The sequence below is a fragment of the Dermacentor silvarum genome, chromosome 3, assembly GCF_013339745.2.
Source record: "Dermacentor silvarum isolate Dsil-2018 chromosome 3, BIME_Dsil_1.4, whole genome shotgun sequence".
Classification (NCBI taxonomy): Eukaryota; Metazoa; Arthropoda; class Arachnida; order Ixodida; family Ixodidae; genus Dermacentor; species Dermacentor silvarum.
Genome location: NC_051156.1, coordinates 172,755,330 through 172,773,432, shown reverse-complemented (window position 1 = coordinate 172,773,432; position 18,103 = coordinate 172,755,330). Strand labels below are relative to the sequence as shown.

Sequence of the window (18,103 nt, the reverse complement as noted above, 5' to 3'; positions counted from 1 at the left end):
GAGCCGAACACAGAGAAGCTAGCACATCAGGTTCATGAGAGAGAAACACTTTCCTTATGTTTAAGCCTGCTTATATATACTCCACGGTATATGACATGCATCACGGCTAAACAAGCAAGCTATGTATAGCAAAGACGTGCTGCGTGCATGGTGTAGGCTTTGCAAAACTATGCACTGTGCGAATAGTATCACCTCCATGCCTGCGAGTACTTTAGGTATTGTGGTCCCGCTTGCTGTACTTATCTTTCGAGCGGCTGTCGAAACTATGAGGACCGCACTTTCAGCCAACTGGTGTACAGCGACATTTGCATTTAACTTGCCGTGCGGCTTACCGTCCTCCTTAATAAATGGGCATTCTTTGATGTCAAAGCTTGCTGTACTATAAAAACATTCATTGCCTTGACATTGCATCTACCGGACAATATTATCGCAGGGCGCGAAAGCATTATCCTGTACACTGTGGCGAGCTTTACGTTCCCAAAATCAATTTGAAGTGCGCCGCTTCCAGGAAATGTCAGGCAACCATCTTCGCCACAAATTCTTCTGCTGCCGGACCTGACCCAGCGCCTGCCAAAATGCTTCAATGCCTGCCTAGTTCAATAAGGTAACGAGCTTATTTCGAGACAGGCGGCAATTAATCGTTGCGAAGGGGTGAAACGCGTGGCAGAGTTACCGAGGAGGATATGCTTTGACGAATCTACGGATGCGTCTCACGTTCACCTCGCTACAGTTAACACTGAAGATTGCCATAGACGGCTATATGCGGAGAAACTACTCACATCCATCGTGATCTGAAGGGATAACTTAGCCCGTCGTGTTCATCGTTTTAAGTACTTGCTCAATTACAATCGGTTAGACACACTACGATACATCTACGTTTGGAGCTGACTTGTCTACGGTTATGCTCTGAACTCTGAGAAGTGTATTAGTTCCTTCAATTGGTGGTATTTGCTCTGAAAAAAAGCCATGTACATGCAAAAAAAAAAAAAAAAGAAAACGCCTGCGACAGCGCTAGGTATGTTCCCGTTTATAGAGAGAAACAACTTTATTTAACGCAGAACCCCAATCCACGTCAGCTTAAAAAAAGCGAGAACTAGTCGTCAGCCAGGAAGGCCTAATAGCTTAAGGATTCACTGAGGCGTACCTAATTACTCATTCTGGTGTCCCCCCCCCCCCCCCCCCCCAACAAGCGCACCAAGTTAGACGAAATGCGTACCAACTAAAGTCCCTATATAGAAAAAGTACCGCCATCTACTCTTTCTTCCGCCGCCTCCTCTCCTAAAGCGCTTGGTTTTTTTCTTTACTTTTTGCTTGCGAAAGCAAGTCGACGGTGGCGCGCCTAGAAAGTCCGCGTTGAAGCTGTCAGGCCGGGCGCGCGCCGCCGCCGGCGACTGCGGCTGCGCAGAGGACTTTCAACAGCGAATATATATATATATATATATATATATATATATATATATATATATATATATATATATATAGCAGTGAAAGCGCGCGCTATCATCGTCCAATCGGAGATACAGGAGAGATAGAAGCGGCGTCGCTCAAAGTATGGCGGTACTTTTCTTATATAGGGACTTTAGTACCAACCACAGAGCTTGTACTAATCCACGCACCTCCGTGACCCGACACAAGACGGTCCTACTAACGCACGCACTCACACTTACCATTGATGCCTTCCTGCTTAAAACCACAGTTATGCTGGATGCCAGAAAGACGCAGTGTGCTCTTACTCGTCACTTGGTAGTTGTAGCTATTGGTTGCGTGCATCTTATTTGCTGCTTTCCTTTCACAGATTCAATTCTACACAGTTTCCTGATAGGTATGAAGAGACGTGACTTAATTGCGTATCTTATCACCTCCGGACAGGAGCAGGCGGGGGGCTGGGAAGCACCACTGGTCCTGCACAAAACACGCTGCTTCATCTTCCGCCGCAGACAGCCCGCGATAACGGCGTGAGCCTTGGACAAAGAACTAAGAAAAAAATTGCATGTGGTGCAGAGTTGCATGAAGGGCATATTCTGCTATCTCTACTGTTGACGCCGGCAAGACCTTTAGGCACAATGGCCTCGTGGCCACTTGTGGTCCCCTTTAAGTGCCTTGTCAGCCGATCGCGTCCATCTGTCGTACGTCGGCGCCATGCAGTTGTGTGGGGAAGGAGGTACCTCAGTGATGAGGGCGATATACATTTTTTTTTTTTCGTCTACCGTGATCGCTGCCGATCTGTTTGCATGGGTGGCGTGATAATAACAGCATTGTTGAGTATTGGGCTGGTTGGTTCGACATTTTAGAAACAGGTCTTGTTTGCGCGAGAATACAGGACAAAACAAGGGGCGCTAAATAACAACTAATAAGGATTTATTGCGCTAGAGCACAATATGTACACCAAACAAAGTTGAGGCAGGAATTTCATGCATCACGAGCCGTTACAAACGTTCATCTGCTCTGTACAGCCTGCAACCGAACTCTAAAGATGCACCCCATGCAGGTTCCTATATATTTCAACAACCTGAAGCTTAGGCGCTGCCACGTTTCTTACAGCGAGGCTGTTAGCATGAGAACGTCATATACCTGTTCTCACAATTTTCTTTAAACATAGATTACTAACAAAGTTAATTTAAGAGAATGTGGGAGAAAATGTGGGAAATTTTTGGGGTGATATGCAGATAAAGGTTGTAGCCTCTGGTTTACTTAGGTGCTAAGTGAAAATTCCTAAAACTTAGTTTTCAGCCCGCTTAAAGCTGTTAGATGAAACACTTACAAAGTTTACCGCTTAAAGGACCAATGATGGTAGCAATTTCATACTCGGAGAAAATAAAGGCCGTACTAGGTGTTGTGTGCCGAAAGTTCGGAGTGCGCAGAATAATTATGTACTCTGAAAAATAATTACTCAACACTCGTTCTCTCACACTTTTCATGTGCTATACGAGGCGTGCAGTTCGTTTTCCCGGCATTTTCGTCAAACTATGCCAGGTACGCTGATTATATTTTGTTGAAGTAGGAATTATGTTGCGGGTTACGTAGAATACCTGTTTAATCTGCGTGCCCTAATTACAGCCTTTTTTGGAGCATTAGTTATTCAAGCGTTCCAGAGTGTCATACTGCCGTTATCCGCAATGTTTCCCACAGTACCGAGAGAACTAAATATGGAACCGAGTTCAAATTTAGCGAAAATGAAGGAGAAGGGAGTATTTCAAGTTTAATGCATGGCAAAACTTTAACGTTACCGACTTAATCAGCACTGCAAATAACTACTGAACCTTCGTTTTATTGGTATTTTCTTGCATTATACAGGGTTTATAGGCGGTTTTCCAGTGTGCTCGGTGAATTAAACGAGCCATCTGTTTATCTGAGCCATGGATCTGATAAGTGTGTTTTACGAATGGCGCATAATTTAGCTCGCCGCCCTGGGAGAACTACGTACGCTACCGAGACCACATTTACTTAAAATTTGGGGGAAAATCTCTTTGCGAAGTAAAATGTATGCGGATGAATAGCTGCCTATGTAAAAAAAGATGCTTTAACAACTGCTCGAAAGCGTTACATACGGGCAAGACTTCAAACGTGCGAGTAATATACGGGCAACGTGTTAAAGTATGTGGTTTAATAACAGACAGATGAAATACTTATTTTAACTGCTCGAAAGAAAGAGCTTCGCTGGAAATTGAATTGGGATTCTGCAAACTCGCGCATGCGTGTCCTTTTGCGATAAGATTTTGCATTAACGCGTCTAGCAAGCTACGGACGTTCTGCGCAATTTTGTAGTTTGCTGTATCGCTAATGAAGAGGAATTATTTTACGGCCATGTGGCACGGCGCCTAAGAAGCACTTACCGGGGTACTGTTTCCCTAAGCTTCTTATTTCGCAAGTTACATCAACCTACACCAATGGCCTGGTACCAAGTCTAATTTTACCAAGTAGACCAAACCTGGGCCATACTAAAAGTGTCTTGCAGTTTTAAAGGGCCGTATTTATTTCTTCGTGCAAGTACGTATTTTTCTGCAGATTCAATGGAGCGCTTTCTATTCCTGTTTCTTTCATCGTCATTGTCACATGAATCATTGACGTCGCAAGTGAAGCCAAGCACAACCGCAATGAATGTTAGGAATTGTAACGTTATAGATTTCTCTCATGAGTTTACAATATCATTACAACTGCATGTACAGCCGACCGTATAGAGCATTCAAATGGAATAAGAAGTTGAACAATATTGTTGTTGTCCCTTTGTGCGAAACGCACAAAGCGCCCGCATTTTTTTTATCGCATAAACGGCAACTTTGTTTTCACAAACATTAACAGCATAATGAGTGTCAAAGCAGAGTTGAGGTTATTTAATGTATTTCAGTATTAGTAAGCGAATGATTAGCCGACTACAGGAGGATTTGAGCATCTGTCAAACGTTTCGACTCTGACGTGGCCTCTGAATCATTTGTCGAACCGAATCGGAACGTTTCCTCTAATAAGTTGTGCTTCGGCTTCAGCTCCACGATGGCAGAAAAATAATGAGTTCGGTTCAGCTGAAAATAACCATTCATCTCAGGTTTCCGGTTAAGTTTCGGGTCGGTTGGACATCCTGCGCGTCAAGCTCTGGTCGTCGAACCCAATTTATTCTCGGAGTAAATCCAGAGTGCAGCCCCAGCATACTGAAGTTATTATATGACACACGACGGGAAAGGCCTAGCGAAATGATCGGCTTGTTAAGCGCACCATCTACCAAGGACGCTAAAGATCGCTGAAATCATGAAAAAAAGAAAAATTTAGATTGAGGCAGCTGCATACAAGGGCCAATCAAATTCAGAATTCTCCTGCGTCGTAGTCTCTTGGTCCAAAATTCCAGAAGAAATTGCAACCAATGCGAGAAAGGCTGCTCTCGCTAAAACAGTTTGACATTAAGGTCAAAATCTTTTTGAAAAGTACAGTAGTCATTTTGATGCTGACGCAAGAAATAAAAGTATTTCCAGCTGTCTTATTTGACTCGCCATTGCGCCTGTGAATTACCAATCTTTTGGGGCACACGTTTCTACGCCTTTCGGACACTGTTGCGCATAATTTGCATTATCTCAAAAACCAACGATTTCGGCACTGGGTCAATAGAGTAGCGGCCAAAGTCACCGGAAGTTTTCTACAATTGGAGAAACCCTAAGGTTACTCGTACAATTCTACCTCTGAAGATGTTTCGTTCTGACTTCTTTCTTTTTTTTTAACAGCGAAGCTGTTGAAGCTATCCGTAAAACCGTGCTCGTCCACCGAAAAAACATTGCTGAGCGATGAGTCACCGGGGTTGCCTAGCAACCACCTTGCGGAGCGGCGTGTGCTTTCCCTCCATCCGTGCCGTGCACATGTTGCCTTGACATGGGACGTTAAGGAGAGGGAAGGAAAGCATGCGCGCGGCGCGCGCAATGCTCGGGAGAGAGAAAGAAAAAATGGGCGAGAGAGAGAAATTTTAGCAGTACCAAGTCCAACGAGGCAACGCGCAGAACTGCTGCCGACGCCGCCCGCGTTTCCCCGTTACCCCGCGTTCGCGTCGAACGCGCGAGGTGTCCGTGACTGCTAAAACCCCTGAAACTTCGTAAAGTAGCGATACACTCCTCCTCCGTCTTCACTCCTCCTCGTTTCTCCTCTCTTTCGGGCTCCCTCCTCGACCGTGGCGCCTCCGACAACACTTGAGCGTAGCAGACGACCCTTCGCAAAGTGAATGAATGCATAGCAAAGTGATGCGCTTTAAGCGTTCGCGTTGGCTTTCTAGCTCCGTGTAACTTCGTGTACAGCACGGCTTTTTATAGCGGAGGGTTATAGCAAATTCAGTGACGGCAGCTTCTTTTTCCTGTTTTGATAACTAACTTTTTTGAAAGTCTCTAAACGAGCGCTAACGGCGTACAATGACGACTCCGAATGTATCGCGTGCACCACAATTAGGTACGCAACATTTGTCAAGCGCGTGCCACAAGATCTTGTTGCGAATGGTTGTAAATGACACCTTTACGATTGAGTGCCAACACCCTGGCTTCCAGCCAAGCCCCTAGTAATCTATAAAAAGGTTTACGCAGAAACTCCTCCGGGAGTCGTCTAAGTATGCGTAAGCATTCTGCTACTTGCTCATCTACACGCAGCCCGGTGTTATTATCAGTGTTATGACATTTGAACCGGCCAGTACAAACGACAGCTCTGCAGCCACACGAACTTGTGCGGAAGGTGGTGAAATGCGCATTGATATAACGCAAAGTACTGCAGGTGGCAGTGCCATGTGTGCTGATGATGTTCCGATCATAAGCCGTTATCGCTCTTTAGCTCCTCGTCCATCCGTGTCGAACCATTATGAACCGCGATCAAAGGACTCCGGTGGCGGCACGGACCAATCAAACGTACTCTGGCACTGCAGTACGGAGAGTATCTTGAAAGCGACCTGCGAAGAGGACAGAGAGTGCCGACTGCAAGTCCGCGCGCTGCATTTTCGCAGCTTCGGTTACGTTGAAGCGCCAGGCAACACGAATATAAAGACGCTTGCTGCTACGGGCTCTATCTTGAAAGCGATCGTCTTAGGCGAGGGACGGACGCACGGACAGTTTTCTCGTTGGATAAGCACAGAAATGCTTACGCATTTAATAATCCGCGCCCTCCTTACCATGTGAATTGGCGGCGCGCATCAGCTGTGACGCTCACAAGCTGACAGAGGGAACGGACGCACCAGCCTTAGTGCCCTACAGCAAGTTCGTCTCAGATACAGTGGCCGAGGAAGCGAACGACTAAACGAACGAGCAAACGATTAAACGACCGACGGCAGGGTAGCCACTGAACGAGCAGGCGACCACACGTTTTCTTTGCGAGTACTCCACCGCCGCATCTTAGCCTTCTCACACTTTAAAGCTCACGCGAATTAGCACGTACGTCTCAAAGACCTATGATGCTATCGTTCGCCGACGAACGCACCCCGTAAATTGGTTTCGTTAGAGCACGCACGCTTTTCATCGGTACCTTTGTATCGCAATTCCACCGGGCGACCGCCTACGACGAATGCGAACAAAAGAGGCAAACATAGCTATTCGCTTTAAAGAAGGCTAGTAAGTAACCACAAAAGGCAGAGAGTTGCTTTCCTAAGATGAGTTTTCACGCTCGAGCCTCAAATGTTGTCAGAAGGACTGTGCTGAATCATGAAAGTTTTGTAATCACGTCTTCACACGCAGCCTCGCGTGCCCGCGAATTCAAGCCTGTTGGCGTACAAAATGATTAAGCTTCTTGCCTTTGCTTGAAACTACTTTGACATCCGAAGGACGCAGCAGGTCATGATGAAGGAAAATGCCGTGAAGCGACGTCGCATTTGCCGCAAGACTTAGTTCAAGGCGTTCGCAAACCAAAACAACACAGAAGAGCAACGGTGCCAACATGCGCTGATACGCTCCTCGCCTGTCGGTTGACGCTTTCTTCAAAGGCGGCATTCTTCAAAGCGTGTGGCTACTTTACGAAGTTTGAGGGGTTTTAGTGACTGAAGCAGGGGTATAGTGTACTAGAACGTTCTAGTTCACTATAGCAGGCGCCTCTGGCGGCGGCTCGGCAGGTTTCGACCAGCCACGGACCGGCAAGTGTGGAGGTGCAGCTTGGCCGGGACGTCATCGGGGAGATAAAGCTCGGAGCCGCCGCGACGTGCGGCATAACTCTCGTTGACTCTCTGGTTAGTACATGTAGCCTTGACATGGGACGACCGAAAATGATCCGGACACCCGAAGAAGCCGCCGCTCACCTTGAAGCGCGTCGCGCGCGGCCAAGCGAGAATCTGCGCGTCGGCGACGAGCCGATTCGGAATACCGTGCCTATATATAGCAGCACTTAGCATTTCCTAGCAAAACTTGGCCAAGCCAAGTAAAACCTGGAAGAAGCTAGGTCGACATCCAGCTCCCCTTTTTACTCCAGGCTAGCACCACTAGTACAAGCTGCCCACATTTTTTTTTTTTTCAGACAGAGCCAAGGACACAAACTTGCGAGCATACGCTGTGACACAGCTTGCCAGAATACCAGACAATGAAGCAATAATTTGTAGCCTATGTTTTTAAATCAGCATGTGTATGAAATTTTGCTCTACTACTAGTTCTTCTGCACAACGCACGCCTTCACAATTCTCTTGAAAGCGAAAGGGTTATCTGATATTGCTAGGAGATCTTGTTTTTCTTCGATAACAACAGAGAGGGTCGACGGTTGCGCCATCGCACGGTCGAAGGCAAGCTAACTGCTGCAGAAGAGCCGTTTCGCAATCTGGCGAACTGTGAAGACGTGTACAATTATTTTTCGCACTTTGCCAGCGTCATCGTACATCCAGCATTGCGGTGAGGCTAGTGTTCACCGCCTGAAACATGCATCTGGCAGTATTGCTTCTCTTCGTCGTTGTTCTGCTGTACCTCGGAAGGTGAGTGACGTTGGATGCTGTTCTTTCTACCCGCACAGAAGAAAATTTCTGCCACTCATGCTGATGCAGAACCGGAGATATAAATTAATCTTGCATAAACATTGAGGTGCTGCTATTTGAAAGAGTGGTAACCTATGAAGAGCGTTTGCACAGTTATTTTTCCATGGTCAGCCTACCTTCGCATTAGGCCCACGATCATCGTATGGGCGCAACACCCTGAGCGACAAATACAGCATGTTACAACGCACCGAGAGGGTTTTATGAAGTATATGTAGCAAAACTCATATTCTGGATCCATGAATTCTCGGCCTGGAGTTACTGCTAACGTTTTTTTTTTTTTTTTTTTTTTTTTAATTGGACATAAACTAGACAATCATGGGTTAGCGTTATTTTGCAGCTGGTAGCAATTCTTATGAATCAAACACTGTGTCCGGGGACAAAAGTGCGAATATAAATTATTAGACATCACAATTCAAACAACGATCAATAACAAAGTTGCGTGTGATAAATCTTGAGAAAATGGGGCAGCTGAAATGCGTTGCAATTTCAACATTTACTGTAACCACCCTGTTGCAGTACTACATCTTGGAATGCTTTTTTTTTTCATTCCTCGTTTTCTTTTCAGTAAACTCTTATACGAGCATATTTCGATGAGAGCTGCGCTCACAGCAAGCGTTTATTTTCGCACTTGTCATCTTGTGGTTTGCCGTATATCCAGCTTTTCTGCACACGTACCAAATAGAGCCCGTGGCCGCGGCGCGAAGCTAGCGCGTTTTCAATGAAACGAGCGGGGTTTTCACGAATAATTAGGCGTACAGGTTGATTATTGAAAAAGGCAGGTGACAGAAAGGTTCTAGAAGACAAGCTAAACGAGACAAATGCAGTGAAAAATATATGCAGTGATATGCTGTGGAAAGCCAGAATTTTGTTTCCAGACTGGTTAAACATTCAGCAATGGAAGCCTACAGAAATTAGAAAAACTTTACTCTATTTTCGAGACGAAAACTGTCGCTGCGATAAAACTATGCCGGCTATCGTTACAGACGATGCATAGTATGCAGTCTGAAGGCTCAGCTTTCGATTGATGCTTATCTCGACTCTCCACACATGGAGTCACGCTCTTCCCAAAAGCCTGTGTTGAAACAGAGTCGTTCAAGAGCACGTGATATCTTGATAAACCCAAGCGTATCATTGGGCCTCTTCGATTATCCGTCCCTGACAGTCGCGGACTGTCCGAGACGCTGCGTACGCAACGTTCATTGGCTGAAAGCACCGCCTCGGACAGTTCGGGAATGTCAGAAACGAATAATCGAAGAGGCCCAGCCCGGGCCTCTTCGTTTATCCGTTTTTGAGTGCTCCAATCCAAGGCTGAGTGTGATTATCCGTTGCTGAGTGCTCTAATCGCACGCACCTATTGTACCACGTCATGCTGCAGGTAGCGGTTCAGTACCGTACTCCGCGATGTATTTTTAAAGCCACATAAGACTTATTTTCACAGTCCCCCATCAGAAGGCAGGAACAGAAAACTCAAGCTTTGGTTTCGGTTTTTCTTTTTCAGTGTTGGTCTTCAAATATTATATAGCGCCTTTTGTTTTTAGCTTCACGAAATTAAAAAAAAATCATATGTGTCATGCATGTAGCCCAATTGTAACCCTTGAACTAAATTGCTCGATAAGGCAGGCATTACTTCCACGACCAGTCAAATGTGGTATTGACTAATTTATGAAATTTCACTAACTAGGATGTTTACGAACTATTTTCTGCACACATTGCAATTTACGAATTGCATCTAGTGAGTTTGCAACGTATATCGACTTGTAAAAAATATAAGGGTGGCACCGGCTTTGAGATATGCGCTGTCTAACTTGCTATGCAGAAGGGGGAGACGGTAGCGTAGTGGTTAGCGTGCGCAGCTCCCAAATGCACAATGCTGCAGTTACATGGGCTCTAATCCCGGCGGTTGTCACGAAAGCTTTCTGTGCTATCTGGTGAAGGTGAAGCTCAAAATGAGGCGGTGGCCTGACAACAGCGTTCGTTGTCAGCGTAACGGAATAGGCGGACGGGCAAGGCCAGCCAAGTTTTCAGCACTTCGCTGCTGCCACAGTAAAACACTACAGCGACCAGTGTGCCTGATTGGGCATGATCAACCGATGTGCTTTTCACTGCTAACCGAGACAGTGATACGCACCAAAAGCTCCTGTTCACGGGTAACTGTCAATGTAGCAATTATGAAAATATCAACTTATAAATTTGTGGATACATAACAATTTTCTGGCATCTGTCTCATTTTTTAAAAGGTATAAAAGTCATTTAGATAAAACGGGAGTGTAGAAGTTTTGGCTGCAGAGACACAATCCGTTGATGAATGAATGAATGAATGAATGAATGAATGAATGAATGAACTTTTATTTCCCTTTTTAAGAAAGGGGAGGGGCCGGGGGGGGGGGGGAGAGGGAGGCCTGTGTGCTCCAGTGTTAGCACCTTCTGCTGCCAGACGTCCGCCTACCAGTTGTGGGAGGCCTCCGCTACCACCTCAGCCCACCTCAGGACTCGGTCCTGCAGGGTGGGATCGGAGCTGCGCAGGGGAGTCTCCCACAGCTCCTCGCTACTAATTAATGGTTTGAGGTTGCGGGGTTGCGGGGGGGGGATATTTGATGGGGCATTTCCACATGATATGGGAGAGATCTGCTGTCTGGACAGGGCAGAAGCGACACTTGGGTGTCGGGTAGGTGTCGGGAAAGAATAAGTGCAAAGTGCGTGGGGTAAGAAAAGTACTAGTTTGTAGTTGGCGCCACAATATTTCTCTCTGGCGCGTGCTCGACACAGAGAGAGGGGGATACGATTGGACTACACTGCCGATGACGTCGACCAAAGCGCAAGTAAAAAAAATTGCTTGTTTCGAATCGTGCAATGTAGTTTGTACTTTTGTTTTATAACTAGGAGCGCTGCCTTACGGTATAAAACAAAATAAACTAGAAAATACTTATGAATAATAATGCAAGAAAATCCCGCAAGATTCAGCAGTATAGTTCCCACTTAGTTTGTACTATAGATTCCAGGTCTACCACGTTTTTCACCGTTTCTGCTCTGGTAAAGAAGGAATCTACGAACAACTGTAACATCGCCTAAGTTACACAGGAAAGACCGGCATTGAAACTGGGACAGAGCGCGAGGCTATTCTGTGCATTTGATACATGTTGGAATTAAGGCAACAATAACAAGCCAAATGATGGTACTATAAGCCTTTGAGTATAGCATTAGAGTCGGCGTGCCAGAAAATGGTGCTTTGCATGGCCGCCAACGCTATAGTTTCAAACCGCTTTTCATACATTTTTGGAACATTGTTATAATCGCTTACAAGTTTACTGCGTATGAGCTGTATATAATCTTGCTTCACTACACTGAAAAATGCATTACTACTTGGACTACAGACTTCTGGAAGAACGGTGCGTAAGTAAAGTATCCGGCAATCTCCAAGTTATACTTGAATGATTTACACCCGGTGAGAAAGCGTACAAACAGGGAATAACAGACGCGTTAATGGGTTCTATAGTGCGCTTGAAAGTTGCACTATTTGTTGCAATATTTTAAAGCGTAATTGTCGGCGATGGAGATGTGCTAAACGTCAAAAACACAAAGAAGTCATGTACTAATTTGTTCGATGTAGGTGTCAAGCACGTATAATAAGGACCCAGGCTCACAACATGGACGTAGGTGCCGGGCGCACGAGGGCGAGTGATAAGCGCAACCAATTCTGGTGATGAGCGGCCGATCAGGTGTGGCTGTCGCATAAAGGTTATTAGGGATGCTGTTAAGCGGATAAGTGGGCCCGAGTGAGTTACTTGGTGAGTCGGGGCTAAAATTTGGGAAGTGGACTCTGTCGCATGAGAGACAATGCAATCTATGGTGCTATTCTTGGAAGGCTGGTACCGATCTTTGCGCGATGACCATACGAACAAATTGTCTCGTGTGCCGACTCCCACCTTCCTCGAACTGTCAACAGTTCTTCATAATGTCCTTGACAGTCGCGCAACTCTTGAATACAAGTAAGTGTGAGGAGTTGCTCGCGATGCCTTTGAGTATGTGGGCAGCTTTATTGGCTTTCAGTATCTGCTAGTCTATGTTGTGGCTATATTTTAAAGGCGGAATGGCAGCATGGCAGACACTATTGAGAATAGACAAATCCTGCATGTATTACTGCACGATCACCTTAAACAGCACATGGTTAACATGCATTCCTTCATGCACATGGATAACAGTGACGTGACGGTACTTCGACAACTGCAAGTAACGTATATATCACACCCAAAAGTGTGTGGTTCGGTGGCCAGTAAATGTGACGTACTATTGTGAGCAGCTTCGGCCGTAGCATGCTAATGTACTACGACACAGAGACAGTTTGCAGAATTATTGTGTCGTGCCATATATCTCAAGGTGCAAAACCAACTTGTTCATGTGTCCATCTTAATACATAAACACCTCTTTTCTCTATATGCAGCTGCTGCGGTAGCCAATGAATGCGAACATTTGTTATTGTGCCCGCAGGGGCGTCTGCGTCAGCAGGCGTTTGGCGTGTTGCGACACCACGTACCCGAGCACATGAGGGTTGGACCCTCCCGCGTGTAGCCGTGCGCGGCCTAGCCGTGTCCGGGGAAAAGGGGATCCTGAGAGTTGAGCTGAAGCCGGGTGTTTACACCTTTATGGCCCTTTGGCAGAGGCAACACATTCCTTTGGCCTCTGCTTCACGTAGACGGAACCCCCGGGCTGACCCACCCAGGGGAAATCGGTAGTCGCCTTTTCCTGTCTCTCCCTCCAATCTTCGTCTTTCCTTCTCACTTTTCCCATCTTTCCTGTCTTCTATTCACTTCTTTTAACTTCCCATTTTCCAGGCAGCAAGGATTAACCTTGTGCAATATATCCAGTCTTGGGTATATATATATGTATATATATATATATACATATATATATATATATATATATATAGGTTACAGTGGGAATGTACCGCTGGCATACGCAGGGTAGAATATTTCTATTCCTGTGACGTCCCCAGGTTGGGCTCCGAGGTGGGCGGCGGGCATTCCTACCGAATACCGTACTGGTATATATATGGCTTCAAATTTCCCCCCACTACCTGATCGCTCCCTGAAGACGGGGCGCATCGATGAAAGCTTATAATTCTTTTTGAGACCTAAAGAAACCTTTCCCAAGTACCACGTGATACATACGAGTAGTCAACATAAAACTAAGAAAGTCCGTGCGATATTACCATTTGTTGTTGCAAAAAGTCTGACAGAGGCAATCGGCACGGGTTACAAAGTGACTAAAATGGGAAGCGGCGATCTTCTTCTGGAAGTACGTGACAAGCTCCAATACAACAACCTGACAAAACTTATTGCGTTTGGTGATATCCCCCTCTCTGTGGGCCCCCACAGATCAATGAACACTGTGCGCGTTCAAGGAGGTCGTCACTTAGTTCAAGGAGGTCGTCATCTCCGATGACGACTTCCTTGAACTTTCACTTTCCTTGAACTTTCACTTGAACGACCTCCTTGAACTAAGTGAAAGCGAGCTGTTAGATGGATGGCAAGACCAGAACGTGGTAAAGGTGCAACGAATTAAGTTAAGGCGCGACGACAAGAAAATTCCCACAAAGCACGCAATAATTACATTTGGAACAAGTTACCTCCCTGATTAAATAGAGACCGGATATTGTAAACTTCGCGTACGACCGTACATTCCCAATCCGCGTCGATGCTTCAAGTGTCAGCGTTTTGGGCATGGATCTCAGAGCTGCCGAGGGCACACTACTTGTGCAAAATGTGCATCCAAGGAACACACTTCAGACATCTGTACTTCCGCAACCCACTGTGCAAACTGTGACGGAGACCAACCACCCCGCCTATTCGCGATCGTGCCCGTCATGGAAAAAAAGAAAAATAAATAATTCAACTAAACTATAATAAGTCAAACTATAAAACAAGTCAAACTAAACATTTCCTTCCCAGAAGCGAGCAAGCATTTTTCTGCACATAATCAGTCGAATCCGCCCTACAGTGATGTGACGCGCCAGGGGGCAGCGCCAAATCCTTCCGCGACCGTCCGCGTCACACGAAGCGTTGAAGCGTTACGGTGGTTCCGCCATCAGCCCCCCTGGCAGGAGCAGCCAGTACTGCTCCGCCCCTTGCCACGAAGGGCCACCAGACCTCCGGGCCTGCCGGTCCCAGGGCCACTGCTCATGCAGACAGGCCCGAAAAACCCCCGAGTGTGCCCGCTGCGCGGGCATCATCCAACACCTCTGAAGAGGCGATGGATGCAACTAGCACTATTCCGGCGTCTCAGACGCCAAAGGAACGGCGCAGCTCCGTGGAGCGCGCCGGGAAACAAGGGAAAACCCCCATCACGGGGCCAGGAAAGGCCTGGTGAGCTAGCTTAATCTATCGCTCTTAGACACACAGCACAAGACACACATAAAATGGATACACAGATACTACACTGGAATGTCAGAGGTCTATTACACAATCTTGATGACATTAAGGAACTCCTAAATAAGTACAATTCAAGGGTGCTATGCGTCCAAGAAACACACCTTAAATCTTCACACACTAACTTTCTCCGACAATATGCGATCTATCGCAAAGATCGCAACGATGCCCTCGCCTCTTCGGGTTGTGCGGCCATACTAGTAGATAAAGCTGTCTCCTGCCAGCATCTGAAGCTGCAAACTACCCTTGAGGCAGTTGCAATCAGAGCTGTGCTGTTTCATAAACTAGTAACAATTAGCTCTCTATACATCCCTCCCAGCTACCAACTATCCAAAACAGAATTCCAAAGCTTTATAACAGAACTTCCAGAACCTTACATCATAGTAGGCGATTTAAATACACATAACCTCCTCTGGGGAGATTCTCGTTGTGATGCAAGAGGGCGCTTAATTGAAAATTTTCTTTCGCCACAGATGCGTGCTTGCTCAATAAAAAAGAGCCAGTGTGGCACACAAAACATACTCATCTATAGGTTTAAGTATCGCATAAAGTACACTTGTGCCATACCTAGAGTGGAACGTCATCAAAAATCCATACGTGAGTGACCATTTCCCAATCATCCTAAAATTAACAAAAGGCGATGAGTGTGCTCCACATCCGCCCCGTTGGAAAGTCGACGGTGCCGACTGGAAACGATACAGAGAGCTGACATATATGACCTGGGATGACATCTGTACTTTTCCTATCGATCATGCAGTGTCGTATTTGACGGCATTTATAACTGATGCTGCGTCACTCTGTATCCCTCAAACGAACGGATCACCTTCTAAACGACGTATTCTCTGGTGGAATGAGGGGTGTAAGGAAGCTCGCAAAAATCAAAAAAAGGCTTGGAGTCAGCCTTCGCGACTCTCCAACTGCCGAACAATCAGCTTCAAGAAAATAAAGTCGGAAGGTAGAAGAGCGTGCCGCCGTGCTAAAAGCTAAAGCTGGCAGAGATTCATCTCCAGCATTAATTCACATACAGATGAAAGAAAAGCCTGGAACAGGGTAAATAAAATAAAAGGCCGCGAAACTCATCCTCTACCATTAGTAAATACACAAGGAGACACACTTATTGACCAAGCGGATGCTCTAGGCGCACATTTTGAAAATATTTCAAGTTCATCCCACAACTCAGATACATTTCTGAGATATCGGAAACAAGCGGAGCGACTGCCTCTGGATCGTAAAGGAAATAGAAATGAACCCTACAACTGTCCATTTAATATGGCGGAATTTCAGGCTGCACTAAATGGTTGCAACAAGTCCGCTCCAGGAAGTGACAGAGTCCTGTACGAGATGATCAAACTCCTAAACCCCGAAACCCACAAAACACTACTATCACTCTTTAATTCCGCGTTCTCTGCCGGCTACATTCCGTCCGCCTGGAAAGAAGCAATCGTCATTCCTATTCTCAAAGAAGGCAAGGATCCTTCCTCAGCCAGTAGCTATAGGCTCTGACGAGTTGTATATGCAAACTCTTTGAGAAAATGATTAACCGGCGCCTCATCCATTTTCTTGAAAGCAACAAAATACTCGATCCCCTATATTGCGGTTTCAGGGAAGGTAGATCCACAACAGATCACCTTGTCCGCATCGAGACAAATATCCGTGATGCCTTTGTACACAAACAGTTTTTCTTATCAGTATTTTTAAACTTGGAGAAGGCATACGACACAACTTGGCGTTTTGGAATTCTCCCTGACCTGGCTGGAATGGGAGTCCGAGGCAACTTATTAAATGTAATTCGGAGCTACCTCTCTGATCGCACGTTCCGTGTCAGAGTTGGTAACGTCCTGTCTCGAAAATTCACGCAGGAAGCTGGTGTACCACAAGGTGGTGTGCTGAGCTGTACATTATTTATTGTCAAAATTAACTCGCTACAAACTGTCATACCAAGTACAATGTTTAATTATGTATATGTGGATGACGTACAAATAGGTTTTAAATCATGTAGTATTTCTATCTGCGAGCGACATGTACAGCTTGGGCTAAACAAATTATCTAAGTGGGCTGACGAGAATGGATTTAAACTAAACCCACTAAAAAGCACGTGTGTTCTCTTCTCGAACAAGCGAGGTATATTACCTGGCCCCACTATTTATCTTAATCGACAACAGCTACCTGTGAGCCATGACATAAATTTTGGGCCTCATTTTAGACTCTAAATTAACATTTATCCCCCACTTCGAGGTCTCACTCGCCGAGCCGTGGCAGACTACGTGGACGCCGCCTCCACCCCCGAGTGCCGGGCGTCGGATCTGCCGGATCGAGACACTATACGACAGACACGCCTGCAACAACAACAATCACAATGACTGTGGGTCGATCGCCTGACCACGTTCAGAGACCTCACACAACACTACAGACTCGAAAGACGCAAATTCCCGCCACCGCACGTTAAATTAAACAGGAAAGAGGCCGTAAACTTACGCTTACTACAAACAAATAGTCACCCAAGTCCGGCAGTCTTACGCCACTGTTACCCTGGCTTATATCCGACAAAACACGTTGTGGGGCTAGTTGGTGCATAGCTTTCAAAAGCTAAAGCGCCAACAGCACCAGCACATTAGGAAGGAACAAAGACAGGACAGGCGCTGGGAATGTGCCGGCAACAACGGTACTGAAACCGCCGCCGCGACGCACCCATAACGGCAGGCGTTAATAGATTAAAGGAAGCCTCGAGCTCGCTCATTCCCGCCGTTGCACCGGCTGCTTGGGCCGCCGGAGACCTTCTCCGTCGGCGTCGCCGCCGCTGGGAGGCGGCCCTGAAAAGTTCGGAGCTCGAAGATCATTTCTGGGCCGTCCGGCAAGCCGAAGATGCCACCCGAGTCCAAGGACTTCGAGCCGACACCTGTGGCCACTAAAGGCAAAGTGCCGGCACATTAAATAAAGTTTATTTCTTCTTCTTCTAATCCCCCACTTGAAATACCTGAAAGAATAGTGCCTGAAGACAATGAATCTACTGAAGATCTTGTCCCGGACATCTTGGGGAAGTGACAGGAGGTGCCTCTTAAGCTTGTACAAAAGTCTCATACGGTCGCGCCTTGACTACGCAGCTATAGTTTATAACTCTGCTACGCCTAGTGCTTTGAAGATGCTAGATACCGTTCACCACTTGGGTATCTGTCTGGCTACAGGTGCCTTCAGGACTAGTCCTGTTGAAAGCCTGTACGTTGAGTCC

At 46.3% G+C, this 18,103-nt stretch overlaps 1 protein-coding gene across 1 annotated transcript in view; it reads left to right on the top strand.

The window, feature by feature from the left end:
• The first annotated feature begins 7,914 nt into the window (after positions 1–7,914).
• Positions 7,915–18,103, top strand: part of LOC119446102 (cytochrome P450 3A41) — a 49,608-nt gene continuing 39,419 nt past the window's right edge. The window contains exon 1 of the mRNA XM_037710452.2: positions 7,915–8,395. Within this exon, the coding sequence (XP_037566380.1) occupies positions 8,343–8,395 (53 nt within the window). The 5' untranslated portion in view covers positions 7,915–8,342. The remainder of the gene's footprint in view (positions 8,396–18,103) is intronic.